Genomic DNA, 14,031 nt, shown 5'->3' on the forward strand with positions numbered 1-14,031 from the left:
CGGATTGATCAGCCCGGCATTGTGGGGTCGAATCGAACGATAGCCTCGGCGAGATTTGTTGATAGTCGAAGGAGCAAGCAATCGACATCAAACGAGCGGCATCAGTCGTGGTCGGACAGTCGAGTCGGCTCGTCAGGGATGGAGGAAGAAAGAGTGAGGCTCAGACAGGGACGACGATTACCCAGGCAATCCACTCGCACTAATTATTATTTGCTGCCAGTGAGGTGCATGGTTGCAGCTGCAACTAAAATAATTACTGACGAACTGGCGGCTGCCATTGGGTGTTTGGTTGCTGTAAACAACAAGCAGAAAAGCACACGCCGCGTGGCTGGGAAAGTGGAGCAGCGATAATCACCAATCCAACAGCGTCGTATCAACAAATCCATCCTTATGCCCTCAAATATACTGCACTTATGTAGGAAGTTACTTATTTCGATCTCAATTGTACGATCTGAGTATGGGCTATCATCCTTACTACAGTTTACATTTTGTGGATCACATCAGTTTAATATGGCGAGAATTATGGCCTATGGTTAAAGCAAAGGAATATAGCTGGGAAACCCCGGTACAAAGATGATAAATACACCTAATACAAGAAATATATGGCAAATAATGTGGCTGTGATCCCGCATAGAAAGTAGATAATAAAGCTATATAGTAGAAAGTCAGGCTTGTCCCTTATATACATTGTCCTGTGTATACACACGGCTAGTACGCCCCCTCACGCTTCGTATACTTTGGCTGCGGCGACGATGTGATCCCCGTCAACGCCGTCAGCACAGGCGTTTCTGCCACCAACTCGAAATTGTCCAACTTCGCCCCCTCGGACTGCTGCGCCCACAGCGTTACCGCGACCCAGTTCGTTCCCTGGTAGTTCAGAATTCCCTGCGGCACCGGGAACGCCGTCTGCGGACCGACGTTGTTGACGTACTTGCCGAACTGGTACCCGTTCACGTAGAGCTGCGCCCGGTATGCCTCCGGCGGCGTCGTCGTGTTGCCAAAGGTGAAGTACAGCGGCACGTCCCACCCGCTCGGGATGTTCAGGTCGAATGACGCACTGTAGAATCCCACGCCGGCCTGCGAGATGCCCTCCAGCGGGCTGGACGACTTCCACTGCTGGCTGGGAGGTTCCGGCTGGTGCCAGCCCTGACGCTCCGCGTACAGTCCGCCCTCGTTGAGAGGTCCCCGCACGAGATCCTGGTAGTCTTCGCCGCCCAGGTTGCCAGTCAACTTCCAGCTGATGGCGCTCTGGCTGCGTCCACTGAGCTGATAGTCGAGGATGCCGCGAGGCTCCTTCATCTGCTCGCTGCCGACTGTCCAGTCCTCCTCAAGACCCATGTTGTCAACCACAACAGTCAGCACGTAGGGCTTGCCCGCACTGAGTTTCGGAAGTTTGTACGTAGAGTTGTTGTCGCTGGAGGCCGAGTCACCAGTCCACGAGCCCAGGTACGTCTGGTTCAACCACACCGAACTGCCAAAGGCACTGCCACCCTGGGTGTGCACGGTAAAGGTGGTCTCGTTGCCCGTCGCCACAAAGTGGCCTCGATAGATAAGAGACCCCGTGTGGAACCCGTAATCAGACGCGTACAGCGACGTGGGGGTCTTCAGAGGAGCGACGCTGTTGTTGGTCGTCTTGTGGTCCGCTGCCACCCAGGCGGAGTCATCGTAGGACGGCTGGATTTCCGGCAGGGAATCGACATATCTCCACTCCAAGTCCTTCAGGCTTGGAAGCTTGATGTCTGGACTGTCATATGTGACGGTGGTGCTCCAGAATCCGTTCGCGTTGACGGTTGGCTTGTACTGGGCACCGTTGATGTAGAGACTCTTGGCGGTCTTGGGTACTCCGATGACTTCCACCGGCGTGGTCGAGTTGAAGTCCGCCGTGAGGTGCAGCTCACTACCCTGGAGATACACGGTGCGCACGAGGTATCCAGCCTTGACGACAATTGAGTTCGCAGTTGTCTCCGGGGAGCTAAAGCCGGGTGTCGGGCCATTGGTCGAAAGCTCAGGAACCCAGTAATTGTAGGCAGAGTTGCGATCTACAGTAAACATTGTTGGTAATGACCATTAGCAATATGGCTAGCAGACTTACCGAGCAAAAATACCAGAAGATTGTCCACCTTCAGGATGCGACGAGTGGAAGACACATCCCATCCAATCACGGCCGTACCGTCTAGTGACTTGATCGTGACACCGGACGACGATCCCTCAACAACGGAAACGTTTGCCTTCGAGGAGATGGCAAGCTCATGATGCTCATTCGGGCCTCCGTAGACAAGAAGAACCTTGTAATCGGTAAAGTTCTTCCAGGTGAAGACCTCGGCCGTGGAGTAGAGAATGTTGGTTCCGGCAACATCATAATCCGTGACGTGAATCTTGGAATCGCGTCCATTAAGGGTCAGAGAACCCCCAAGCTGAGGGATGGTCAATTGGCCAGCGCTGGTCGGGAGTTTCAACTTGTAGCTAGTCGACGCTTCACTGGTGTAGTCGGTATGTCTCACCACGTAGAAGGACGAGGCAGAGCTTCTTCCAACAAGCGGCGTAACCGTCAGATCGGTCGTATCGGTGTACACTCCGGTACTGGCGTTTTGTGGTACAGTGTCCAGATAGGAGGGAGAAGCTCGGATAAAGTTAGCGAAGAGCTTCAGCTCGCTGTACTTCTCGCGAGTAACATTGCGAGATTCCGAGATGGCACTGCCATAGTCGTAAGAGGTGTATACTCCGGGATACGGGATGTTGCCCCAGTTGGTGCCACCGAAGATCTACCGATATTTATCAGCTCAGTGTTATGTAGGTGAGGAAGAAGAATTTAGACTCTAGAAGGAGTTGGAGATGGCAAGCGAGCTAGAAAGACCTGAACCCAGGCCCTGAGACCTAGGCCTTGGCTCTAACTCATTTTACCAGAGACTACATCCGCTTCAGAGCAGAAAAGGAAACCTTACCATATAGAAGTTCATGATCGCAACGCCGGCGGCCAAATTGTTCTTGTAGAACACCCTTTCAAACTCCTGGTTGAGCAGCGCCGTGCATTTGTCGTACCCGGATCCTCCCCATGGATCGAATGCACCGCCTTGGAACTATACGATGTTAGATTGATATCGCCAATCCTAATGACGCTAATCAAGTGCGTACCTCGACAAGGGAATACGGCGTCGACGGGCTCTGTTCGAGATGAAGCTGGCGGAAATTCGTGGGCAAGCCATTGCTTGGCCATGAGGTTGGATTCGCCTTTTTTCCAGTCAGAATGCAAAACTTGGCAGAAAAAGATCCGCACTTACGCAGTCAAATCCTAGCCTATATGCCAGTTCTCCAGTTAGTAAGTTTTCCTTTTATAAAGAACAAAACAGGCATCTTACGGATATGAGTCATGACCGTAAATGTCCACTGCTCCCACACCAGATCCCGGTGCATCATGGCCATCCGGTGCAGCATCATTGTTGATAAACGGCACGACAATACCAGCCGCTCTAGCCGTGTCCATCACATCTTGCATGTACTGGGGGTCGAACTGCTGGCCATTGGTGAAACCGGTGTATTCGTTCTCGGGCTGATACAAGATGACGGGACCGCCATTGGTGATCTGGGCTTTGGCAAGGGTAGCTGCAACGTTGGTAGCATAGCTGTAATATATCAATGGCAATTAGCGGCAATTCTTGCTTTCATCTAGTAGAAGGATTGGGATGGTTCTTACTTCTTCGTGGCATTCATATAGTCAGGCGCTCTGGTACGAAGTGTACCGGTAATCCTCTGCAGCCATCCGGGGAATCCACCGCCAGAGGATTCAGCGTTGATGTACGGTCCAGGACGAGCAAGAAGGTAAACTCCGGCCTTGGAAGCTGCGTCGAACCATGGTTCCAGGCCAAAGATGCCGTCAGCGCGGTAGGTTCCGGGTTTTCCTTCCAGCAGGGCCCAGTCGACGTAGAAGGAGACGCAGTTGAAACCCAGGGCCTTGACCTTCTGGAACAGATCGAGATACAATGACGAGACGGGAAGTCTAGCCACCACTTCATTAGACACGTCTTCCCAGAGGTCGACTGTCGATCACGTACCTGTACGGGTGCATCTCGCCGCTCAGAATCATAATCCGTTCTCCATTTATGTAGAGCGATTGGTTGTCCCAAGTGATCTGCGACTCAATGCACTATAAGTCCCTGCTCTTGCAATGGTTCCTTTCCACGCCAGAGATGCACTTACGATATTTTGCAGCTGGGCCCGCTGCTCGAGATCGGGGTGCTCTGTGATGGTATAGCCATTGGGCCTGGGGGAGACAGCTGCACCCGCCGCCTGAACCGCCAGATAAGCGGCGGCAAACGAGGAGAGAAGCTTCATTATCGATCGCAAGACCCCCTCTCTCTCAGACGATCAACGACGGACAAACGACCAAGCGGTCCTGATCAAGTCATCAGGAGGAATGCGGGGTGGAAAAAAGCTGCCTTAAATACAGGCAGCGGATCCAGATCGATCGTCATGTCGCGAGGTCTGGCAGGTCTAACCTCTCTGCCCCTGCAGGGGCCTAGGGGCCAGGATCTGGTGAATTGAGAGTTGGATATGGAGTGGAGACGAAGCTATACGGAATGCAACGTGTGGTGGCATGATGCAATGGCACAAATGGGAAGGAGGATACGGACAAATTCAGGTCGGCAGGCACTGTCGGGAAAACAACCCTGGAGTTTTTCCACATATGACGGTTTGCAGCGGGCGACGCTAATCGCAAACAAGGTTGAGCCAGCGCCAAGCCTCGAGCTAGCCGGAAGCTACGGATGGAGGGCTTTGGTTCACTGTCGATCACTCCCCGTCTCGACGACAGATCTGGATGCGCTGTACAGAGCATCTCAATGCCAATTTCCATGTGGATATTGTTAAAGTTTTCAGGAATCTCCCTAGGCAAGTACAGAGTAGTAGGTATCCTGCAGTATTAATGCTAACTTTATCTTTTCATTTCTTTTTGGAGGTTGCATGCGATGCAACTGTGGTTATGTAGTGCGGAGCATCTCCTGTGGGGTTCGACTTCCACCCGCATTTTTCTCCGGGTTCAGTGCGGAGTTATTCCGTCCGGTGCGCCACGTGAAGGCAGGGTTCGTCATACTCTGTACAAAGCACATGGGCACTCGCTATACTATACTCCACCGGCATTGGACTGTTTCTAGAAGTAACCAAAGTAACCATTACGCCAGATAAAATGAATGTCATTTTGAAGAGAATGCTATGCAGATCAAAAAAAAGAAGATAGACGAATTGCTACTCCCTCACGGCAGCTGCCCAAAATCGTACGAGTTGCCATATCCACGATTCAAGTACCGCGACAAGGCCTCCTGCTCCGACACCCAGTTGACTGGGATCTCGAGATCGGCTTGCTTCTCGATGACGGGCTTCAGCTCTTCCGCGAGCTCGAGTTTCATTTGATTCCGGTACCAGGGGGCGAAATGGACTTAGTAGAACACAGAAGTGGTCAGTGCTGTGCTGTTTGATTCCAAAAGAATTATAGACGGCTGGATTGCTCACTCATGGCTAACATGACCCGCACTTCGTTGCTGCGATTTCCCATCCCTGCGTGCCACAGTCTCAGATCTCTGATCACCACTGATCCCTTCGGCACAACCGGCTGGCATGGCGGACGAATCGCTCGCCGTTTCTCCAGCTCAGCAGGCTTGATCCGTCCGCTGGCTCGCTCGCCGTGCAGCCCGTCCTGCACGTGGGGTCCACTGTCAATATGGGTTCCTAGCCACAGCTCCGTGGAGCCATTCTCCGGCGTCATCGTGATGAGAGGGACATTCACCACGAGAGCGAACGGGTGTGTCGGGTGGTCAAAGTCGGCGTCAGAATGGACCGGTTGCGACGTAGGCGGCGTCTCTTCCGTGGGTGGCATCGCCGTGTTTCCTGAGCAAAAGGTCCACTTGGGTCGTGGACCTAGCATGGTCGAAGTAACCTGCGTGACAATGGGGTCTTTATCATTCTCCCAGAAGGTTTATTATTAACTGCTTTCAGACATCCTCCTTCCTAGGCAAGGAAGGAACTCACTTAGGAAGATGCTCGTGTCAAAGTACTCCTTCACAGGCGGAGGATCCTGCTGGATGTTCCCCCGGTTGTAATTGTACGGACTGTCCTCCTTCCTCGCCTGCAGGATGAAGGCATCCTGGACCATCTTCTCGTTCAGTCGGTCGAGGACATCATGTCGGATCAGATCTTCGATCACCACCAATCCGTCCCGATGGAGGCTGCGCATTGCAACCTCTAGGTTCTGAGGGGACAACTGCGAGCGTTCGAGCTCGGACTTGGATGGGCGGATCGAGACGGGATGGCTGGGGAGCCTCCCGCCAGCTTGGGCAGCAACATGTCCGGTTTGGCAGCCGTTCATCTTGGAAATGGTAACATAGGAGTGCGCGTCACAGTTCAGTCATTTAGTAGATGTTCTTCTGTCTGGTGATGTTCAAAAAGACGCTGAGATGAGGAACAAACAGGGTGATTATATAGGCAAAGGAACGTCCACAGGACTCATCCTGTGTCAACAAGGCGACGCAAAACTCGCAAAACCATTCTTCAATGTGATAGAAGCCCTACATAGTAAGCAAAACAGTGGCAAGCAGCCATGGGATGAGATGGAGGATCTTTCCAGATCTATTGGTGCGAGAGTGTCGCTGTTTGCGGTTCGTGCCCGCTAAACTCGTCCGCATTTCGCATTTGCTAGCGTGCTCCTCGCAAAACTCGTCCCCGCAATGGAGTCAACTATTTTAACTCGGGATAACCAGTTGCTATTGGTGATGGACGACATTAGCGGCCTTACTTTTCTGGCCTTCTATACCAATTACAAACTGTAGCTATCTGTATCATGCAGATTAGATTTGTTCTGGATTCATTGATCGTCATTGTATTGTATTGTATCAGGAAAAAAGAATATGCACTTTCTATACTACTGTACAGTGCTTTTAGTTGAAAGTCAAGACTCATGCTTTTTTTTTGGATTAACCGTTTATAACGTAGTGTTAAATCGATCCTCCTCGTCGCCTGCCCGTTGCCACGTCTCCCGATTAGCCGTCCGGTCCTGCTCCTTCTGACCCAGCGCAAGATTCTCATCCTTGATGAGATCCTCCTCCGTCTTAGCGGCCGGAGGGGGAACCTCCCTCTCCACTTCCGCAGACGGGACGTCAGGGTCAACGTCAGCATCTTCATTGGCCGGAGGGGTCGTCACGTCCGCCGAGGCCTCCGGGGTCGAGGCATTGGCAGCATTCTCTCGCTTCTGAGTGGTATTGGCGAGTGGTGTCTCATCGTTGTACAGACGAAGGAGCAGAGCACGACGGTCTTCCTTTGGCAGCATGAGGTTGATAGAGTGCAGGGACCGCCAGAGCGGAAGAACCATCCGTTCCCTGTGGACGTTTGTCAGTTCTGTTCCAATATGCTATCTGTTGGGCAAAAGTGCATACCGGAACCCATCCTCGGCATCGCTAGGTTCGATCCTCAAAACGCAGCATCCCATCGACATATCTCGTGCACGCTCCCCAATCTCCCCCAGCTGCTTCCAACCTTCGCCATCCGCCTTGGCAAACATCTCGACCAGCAATTTCCGCAATGTATCTTTCTTGTAGAGAGTGATGGTGCGCTCCGGCCCCACCCAGGACTCGATAATCTGTAGCCCATCCGTTTGGATGCGCCACCTGCACACGTTGGGCCGCTGTGCATCTTGCTTCACGAACATCTTCACGCCGCTGTGCACGAACTTGATGCCCCGTCCCTCGTTCTCGACCAGGATATCCCGCGCCAAAGCGGTGGTGTAGTAGATGGTCTTACTCAGATAACCTTGTGCATTCCGAACCATGAACCGGTCTCGTGGAAACCGATCCGAGATGTTGTAGAAAGAAAAGATTTGCTGAAGCTCCTCCAAGTTAGGATCGATGAACTTGAATGGCTCTTCAATGGGTTGGCCTGGCTTCTTCTTCTGCGGAGGCTGTGGCTGCGTTGCAGGAGGCTGCGGCTTCTCTGGTTGAGATTCCCCAGTGGTCTCGTCAACGCCTTCAGTCTTGAGCGGAGGTGGAGGATCATGGGCAGGCCTATCTCCAACGACGGCCTCGGTCCCATCCTCGACCTTGGTCCGCTTGGCGGGCTGTTCATCCTCGAGGTGGTCGGGAGACCGCTTCCCAGCAGACGACGGTTCGGTATTCAGCGTCCTAGCATACGGAGGCCGATGCGTGCTCTCCGCCACCGTTTCGTTCTTCCCATCGTCTTTCACCCCCTCCACCATGCTGTCCAGGGCGTCGATCTTCTCCAAGGGCGCCCCGGTCCCGTTGTGTTGTTTGTCATTGAGCTCCTCTACCACAGCGGCAACCGACGCCTTGGGGATGGTTTTGCTCGAGTCTTCCGGCTTTGCTCGAATTTCCGATTTCTTCTCGAGAACCGCGATGAAGAATCCACCCGTATCTTGCAGATGAGGGTAGATGCGCATGCACCGCTCAAGCGGTAGATCCGCGTCAGGAGTAAACATACCCTCCGTGAGCCTGCCAAGGCCTTCAATGCCATTATTTTGCCGGTACTCTTCCACCTCCTTCCAGCTATTCCACATGCGACCTTCCCGGTCCATAACCTTCCATGAGCGCAATCCCGGGACTCGTTTCAAACCGGGCAGCTCGCCACTGCAATCGACTATCTCGACGTTGCTCAAACCTCCACAGCGATCGATGGCACTGGCAACCACTGCTTCGTTTTCAATCGGATTCATACTGCAGGTCGAGTAGACAACCCGTCCACCGACTTTCAGCATCTGCAGGGCACGGACAAGAATCCGCGCCTGAGTGGCATGCAATCCGAGCGCATTACCCGGCACCCAGTCTGACCAGACATTGCGGTTCTTCCGGGCTGTCCCATCACCCGAGCATGGCACGTCGGCGAGGATGCGGTCAAATTTCAGATACTGATACTTCGGGGGCTTCCCAGGCGGTGGAGGTGGGGAGGGCAGCTTGATAGAGGGATACATGGTCGCATCGTGATTCGTAACAATAAGATTAGGCGAGTTCAATCGCTTCATCTGGTGGACAAGCATGTGGGCTCGCTTATAGTCGCTGTCATTGGCGATGAGAAGGCCTGTAGACCTCCCATCGTCCTCGAAACCGTCTGCCAGCAGATCCGATGGATCAGCACCATTCTTTACCCTCTCGGCGACTGCCTTCATTCTTTCTTCTTCTCCAGCATGGAGCATCTCCATCAATTGTGCAGACTTGCTACCCGGCGCGGCACACATATCCAAGACTGTCATCCCCGGTCTGACATCCAGCAGAAGAGGGGGGATCATGCTGACGACCTCCTGGCGACTGATATTGCCCACCTCGGTCTCTGAGACCAAGAACTTCTGGAACGACGCAAAGGGTGCAAATCGCCTGATGACATTTTTCGGGGTTGTCATAGACCATGCGAGCTGGTCGGGATACCAGGATATCGGCCGTGGCGGCTCGACGAAGTTTCCCTCATATGTGATGGAGGTGATTTCTGGGATGTAGTAGTCCTTGAGACGTTGCTGAACGGCGAGAGCATGCCTGTAGTTCAAGCAAAGAAATTCCCCTGTTAGCGAATTCTGAATTGAGCAGTTCGATAAATCTCCATCGCGAGATGAGAAACTATGACGTACCCTCGTGACCCCGTAAAGCGAAAGCTGTTGGGAAGGTCCCTCCTCAACGCAGCCCAAAAGGCCTCTTTCTCCTCCTCTGGAACGATCCCGAGCTCATTGTAATATCTTTCAAATTTCTCGTTCGTCTTCTCGATTTCTTGCCAGGTTTGTCGCTCCCCGCGCTGGCCACCGCCGCCACCTTTTCCGTGCTGAAGGGGAATTCGGCTTAGCAACAACTGCAGCAGCTAGGTTGCTTGCAAGTTGACATTTGCAAGTTGACATGGGGCTTATACACATACCTTCTTGCCGCGCTTTCCCATTGTGAGTCTCTGTTGAATGCAATTCAGCGAATTCTTGTCCGGCCAGTGGTCCCTGCCCGCTTTCAGTTTTTCTGGAGCTCAAAGCATCGGAGGGGAAGCGGAACAACCGTCGGCCCGAGATAGTTTGCTTACATAATAATGGCGCTGTAACGTATTTCCCGGCTGTTTCGATCACCCGGTTGCTCCGATCACTAGAATACCCATACAAAATGCGTCTTTTTGTACGCTCATACCTCAACAAGCTTTAAAGATATTAAAGAGATATTTTATATACTATAATTATAAAGTATTTACAGCATACAGCATTAATTAGAAGTAGTCTACTCTATTATTTACTGGAATAACATAAAATACAGTGTAATTTTTATGTAAAATTAAAAAATAGGTATCTAAAAAGCAATATATATAATATTAACCTTATATTTCTCTTACAAGTAGTTATACCTATATATAATCTGATTTTAAAATTAAAGGCCAGGATATAATATAGACATTGTGGTATGAGCGTACAAAAAAACGCATTTTGTATGGGTATTCTAGTGATCGGAGCAACCGGGTGATCGAAACAGCCGGGAAATACGTTAGTTAGTTAACTAGTTAGTTATCTGATAAGATTCACCAGACCAGCTCGAATGAACGTGTTGTTATACAAATTCGAGTATGCCTCTGTTCAATGTTTTGGTCAGTGAAGCACACTGTTCCATAGCTAATATATTCGGCAGTATCTACGCGAGATGTAAGACGCAATAGAAAACAAAGATCACATAGGCCTTGATCGCCCCTTTACTCCTATATATGAACCCCTTTGTTTCTTACATATTGTACACTATATTTTCTACATTCTTATAATTAAAAACAACCTAAAAGAAAAAAAACATGTGGACTGAGGATAGTCTAATTTTAGCGGCAGCATTCTGTCACGTGTATCCTGCATGGACTACTACTACGCCATTACTACACCACAGATTCCCCCTGCATTTAGTTCTTACAACTAGACAATACAAGAGACATCTTGACATTATCATAGCCTTGCTTTCCCTCGTTGCTCGCTCCCATTATGGTCAGCCCCAACAGAGGCTTGATAGCCTGCTTCCCAAACAGCCGTGACAATACTCCAATACCTTCCTGCATCCTCCTTTAGATGACTGACATGGGGGCTTCGGTGAAACTTCTCGCGACGGATTGCCCATCCTTTCTGCTCCGCCTGCATAGCATGCTCCTCCACGTCTTTCCACCACACCACCTCATCCACTTCCGAATAGAGGTAGCATCGACGGGCCTCCTGGCGAACTAAGTCCGGATTGTTGAGAACGTCCCGTGCTTATCGTGACGACATTCTCTCGCGGGAAGACGACCAGGGAGATCCAAATCAGCGCCAGTGCGAGATGGACGACGAGCGTACCGAGAATGCGCGCCAGTGGCTGCTTGGGGAAGCCTGCGATCAGTGCCCTGGCGGAACGTTGCCAGGTTGCTTGTCCAGGGCTACTGTCAAAGACCATGGCCTGAACAGGCAACGGTTTGTGAAAACGCTGGGAATATGTAAGAGCTAGCTGGGCCGTCATGTGGGCACCGCCGTTCGAAAATAGATGGATCAGCACCTTTGCCTCGGGCCTGCTGGCCAGAACCTGGATCGCTGGCTCGAGACGTCGCTGTAGAGTGCTGAAGGACACCACAATCATATCGGACGCGGTAGTCGTAATGATCATGATCCTGGCGGTCGGGAACAATCTGGAGTAGCCCTGCACATATTTCAGAATATGCTCAGCTTTCGCATGCATCCATGTGAGGAGGACAATATAGTCGGGATCATTTGAACTCGACTGCTGCGAAGAAGACCTTTGTAGGTAGACGGATGGTGACAACACATCAAAATTAGGGAGGAATGGAGACATAATTCCCCTGGTGGTCGATTGAACTTTGGCAATCTGACTTTCTGTCCAGCCGTTGGACCTCAGTTGGTATAGTATCGTCAAATTGATATCCAAACGAAGACTATGGAATAGAAACCACCGGCATCAATCATTAAGGGTCACGGAGGACCTATTAATAACCCACTGTTTTAAGGCTATATCTCTTGGGGGCTAAATTAGGTCAATAATAATGCGTTGGCTGAACTAGGCATTCAATAGAATTGGGTGACCATTAACGGCAAATCTGATACTTAGGATATATCCATATTACTGGCCATCAGCTTGGTCCATAGATAGCTGTTTACTTAGATATCTAGGTCATTAAAAGCTGGTTATACTATTCTATTTTCTGGCAATATCTATGGCCCAGTTTAACCCAATAAAGATCATATTGTAGATGTAGTCTGGTTAAATTTCCATTTATTGGACAGGAGCTAACAGTTTGGCCAATTGTCATTGGTGGTGTCAAGCCACCCAACATCGGCGGACACTCCAGCTAAGAGCATTAATATTAATTCTATCGCATCAACTGAGTCTAGCTATCGTCCGTGCCCATGCGGCGTCTGCAGTTCGGCAAAAAATCGATCCTGCTTCGACTCCGCCTTGCAGATGACATGGTGCAACGCGTAATAATACTCGGCAGCTGATAACGTGTCACAAATGCAGCAATGGCGCCATGTCTTAAGAAATCGATACTAATGTAATTCCAGTCAAACTTCCTAGATAGACTAAACTGACTGATTTGAACAGAAATCCAGCAGGACAGAACTCACAGTCCCGTATGCATGACAGGATCATTCCATGGATGGATGAATAGTGGACAGGATCTTAGCAACACCAATGCAGCTGTAGGCATGTATTACCTGGCTACATGCACCCATGTTGGATTGCGAACTCTGTCATGCCTCGGTTCGTTCCCATAGGTCTCCGCCCCTCCTTGCCATGGATCCCCGCACGAGGAAGCTCAGGACAACAAAGCAACCAGCCACGCGATGGATGATCATCAATGTTGGACAGATGTGGGGCATGTGAGTATATAGGTAGGAGGAGGTCTGTCAGTTAACTGCAAGTAACTTTTCACCTTATTGCATTGACGTGCTCTGACTGCATTTCCTTCAGATATCCATCCCATCAACGTTGTAATTCAACATGTCTCCCCCTGCAGCTACAGAGACGGCAACTCTACCTACTGCAACGCCTGCAAAAACCAGCGTCACTCACACCTCTGATCCGGAGAAGAGTCTCCACACCCAGGCGTTCCCTAAACCGCCTGTCTTTGAGGACAAGTATGAGGAACGAGAGTATCTAAAGGGCAGACTTGCCGCTGCATTCAGGATCTTCGGCAAATATGGCTTCGACGAAGGCGTTGCGGGACATATCACAGTTAGGGATCCAGTGGATCCGTCGACGTTCTGGGTCAATCCGTTCGGTGTGGCCTTCTCCCAGATCAAGCGGTCGGACCTGATTCAGGTCGACCATGAGGGCAATATCATCGGGGGTGGTCCTGTGCGGCTGCTCAACAGTGCCGCCTACATGATTCATTCAGCGATCCATAGCGCGCGACCCGAAATCAACTGTGCCGCACACAGTCACAGTATCTATGGCCGTGCCTTCTGTTCGCTGGGGAGACCGCTGGACATCATTTCGCAGGATGCCTGTGCATTCTACAATGTGAGTAGCACCCAAGTCTGCCGGCTGCCTGCCAATCTGTTATGAGGGATGCGCATGCTAAGAGGCCTGTCTCAATCCTCCAGGACCATGTCGTCTACAAGCAGTTCAATGGCATCGTTCTTGCGAAGGAGGAAGGAAAGAATATCGCCGCAGCGCTGGGAGACAAGAAAGCGGCCCTCTTGCAGAATCATGGCCTGCTGACGGTGGGTCGTACGATTGAGGAGACCATTTTCTGGTTTGTTAGCCTGGAGAAATGCTGCCATGCGCAGTTGATGGCCGATGCGGCAGCAGCCGGCCGTGACGGACAGACGATCAAGATCAGTGACGAGGACGCGCAGTATACGTACAAGGCAGTCGGCACGCCTTTTGCAGGCTGGTTCAGCGCAAAGCCACTATTCGACGTCATCCACGAAGAGACGAACGGGAAGTATTTGGAGTGATTGGGAAGGGTGATGACAGTGCTTGCTCGCGTAATTATCTGCTGGACAGACAAATTGCTAACATTGACATACGGTCTGTAATTGTGTGGGTAGCAATGTCA

The 14,031-nt window shown here is 51.2% G+C and overlaps 4 protein-coding genes across 4 annotated transcripts; 1 reads left to right on the forward strand and 3 right to left on the reverse strand.

Moving 5' to 3' along the window:
• Positions 1–708: 708 nt before the first annotated feature.
• Positions 709–4,329, reverse strand: T310_1743 (beta-galactosidase; the record flags this gene model as incomplete). The annotated part of the gene is made up of 9 exons (XM_013475362.1): positions 709–2,039; positions 2,093–2,762; positions 2,943–3,077; positions 3,133–3,228; positions 3,279–3,294; positions 3,357–3,620; positions 3,692–3,994; positions 4,050–4,126; positions 4,195–4,329. 9 exons carry the CDS (start codon positions 4,327–4,329, stop codon positions 709–711), a joined length of 3,027 nt encoding a protein of 1,008 aa, XP_013330816.1.
• Positions 4,330–5,479: 1,150 nt separating this feature from the next.
• T310_1744 (Phytanoyl-CoA dioxygenase) lies at positions 5,480–6,355 on the reverse strand (the record flags this gene model as incomplete). The annotated part of the gene is made up of 2 exons (XM_013475363.1): positions 5,480–5,943; positions 6,019–6,355. 2 exons carry the CDS (start codon positions 6,353–6,355, stop codon positions 5,480–5,482), a joined length of 801 nt encoding a protein of 266 aa, XP_013330817.1.
• A 612-nt stretch (positions 6,356–6,967) lies between these two features.
• T310_1745 (Methyltransferase (Ncl1)) lies at positions 6,968–11,801 on the reverse strand (the record flags this gene model as incomplete). The annotated part of the gene is made up of 10 exons (XM_013475364.1): positions 6,968–7,361; positions 7,419–9,518; positions 9,611–9,825; positions 9,889–9,961; positions 10,143–10,151; positions 10,342–10,353; positions 10,726–10,735; positions 10,899–10,995; positions 11,060–11,199; positions 11,312–11,801. 10 exons carry the CDS (start codon positions 11,799–11,801, stop codon positions 6,968–6,970), a joined length of 3,540 nt encoding a protein of 1,179 aa, XP_013330818.1.
• Positions 11,802–12,968: 1,167 nt separating this feature from the next.
• On the forward strand, positions 12,969–13,930 carry T310_1746 (Class II aldolase/adducin domain protein; the record flags this gene model as incomplete). Its single annotated transcript, XM_013475365.1, has 2 exons — positions 12,969–13,490; positions 13,574–13,930. The coding sequence occupies 2 exons, from the start codon at positions 12,969–12,971 to the stop codon at positions 13,928–13,930; spliced, it is 879 nt and encodes a 292-aa protein (XP_013330819.1).
• Positions 13,931–14,031: the final 101 nt, after the last annotated feature.

Source organism: Rasamsonia emersonii (assembly GCF_000968595.1).
Source record: "Rasamsonia emersonii CBS 393.64 chromosome Unknown ctg1118621760002, whole genome shotgun sequence".
NCBI lineage: Eukaryota > Fungi > Ascomycota > Eurotiomycetes > Eurotiales > Trichocomaceae > Rasamsonia > Rasamsonia emersonii.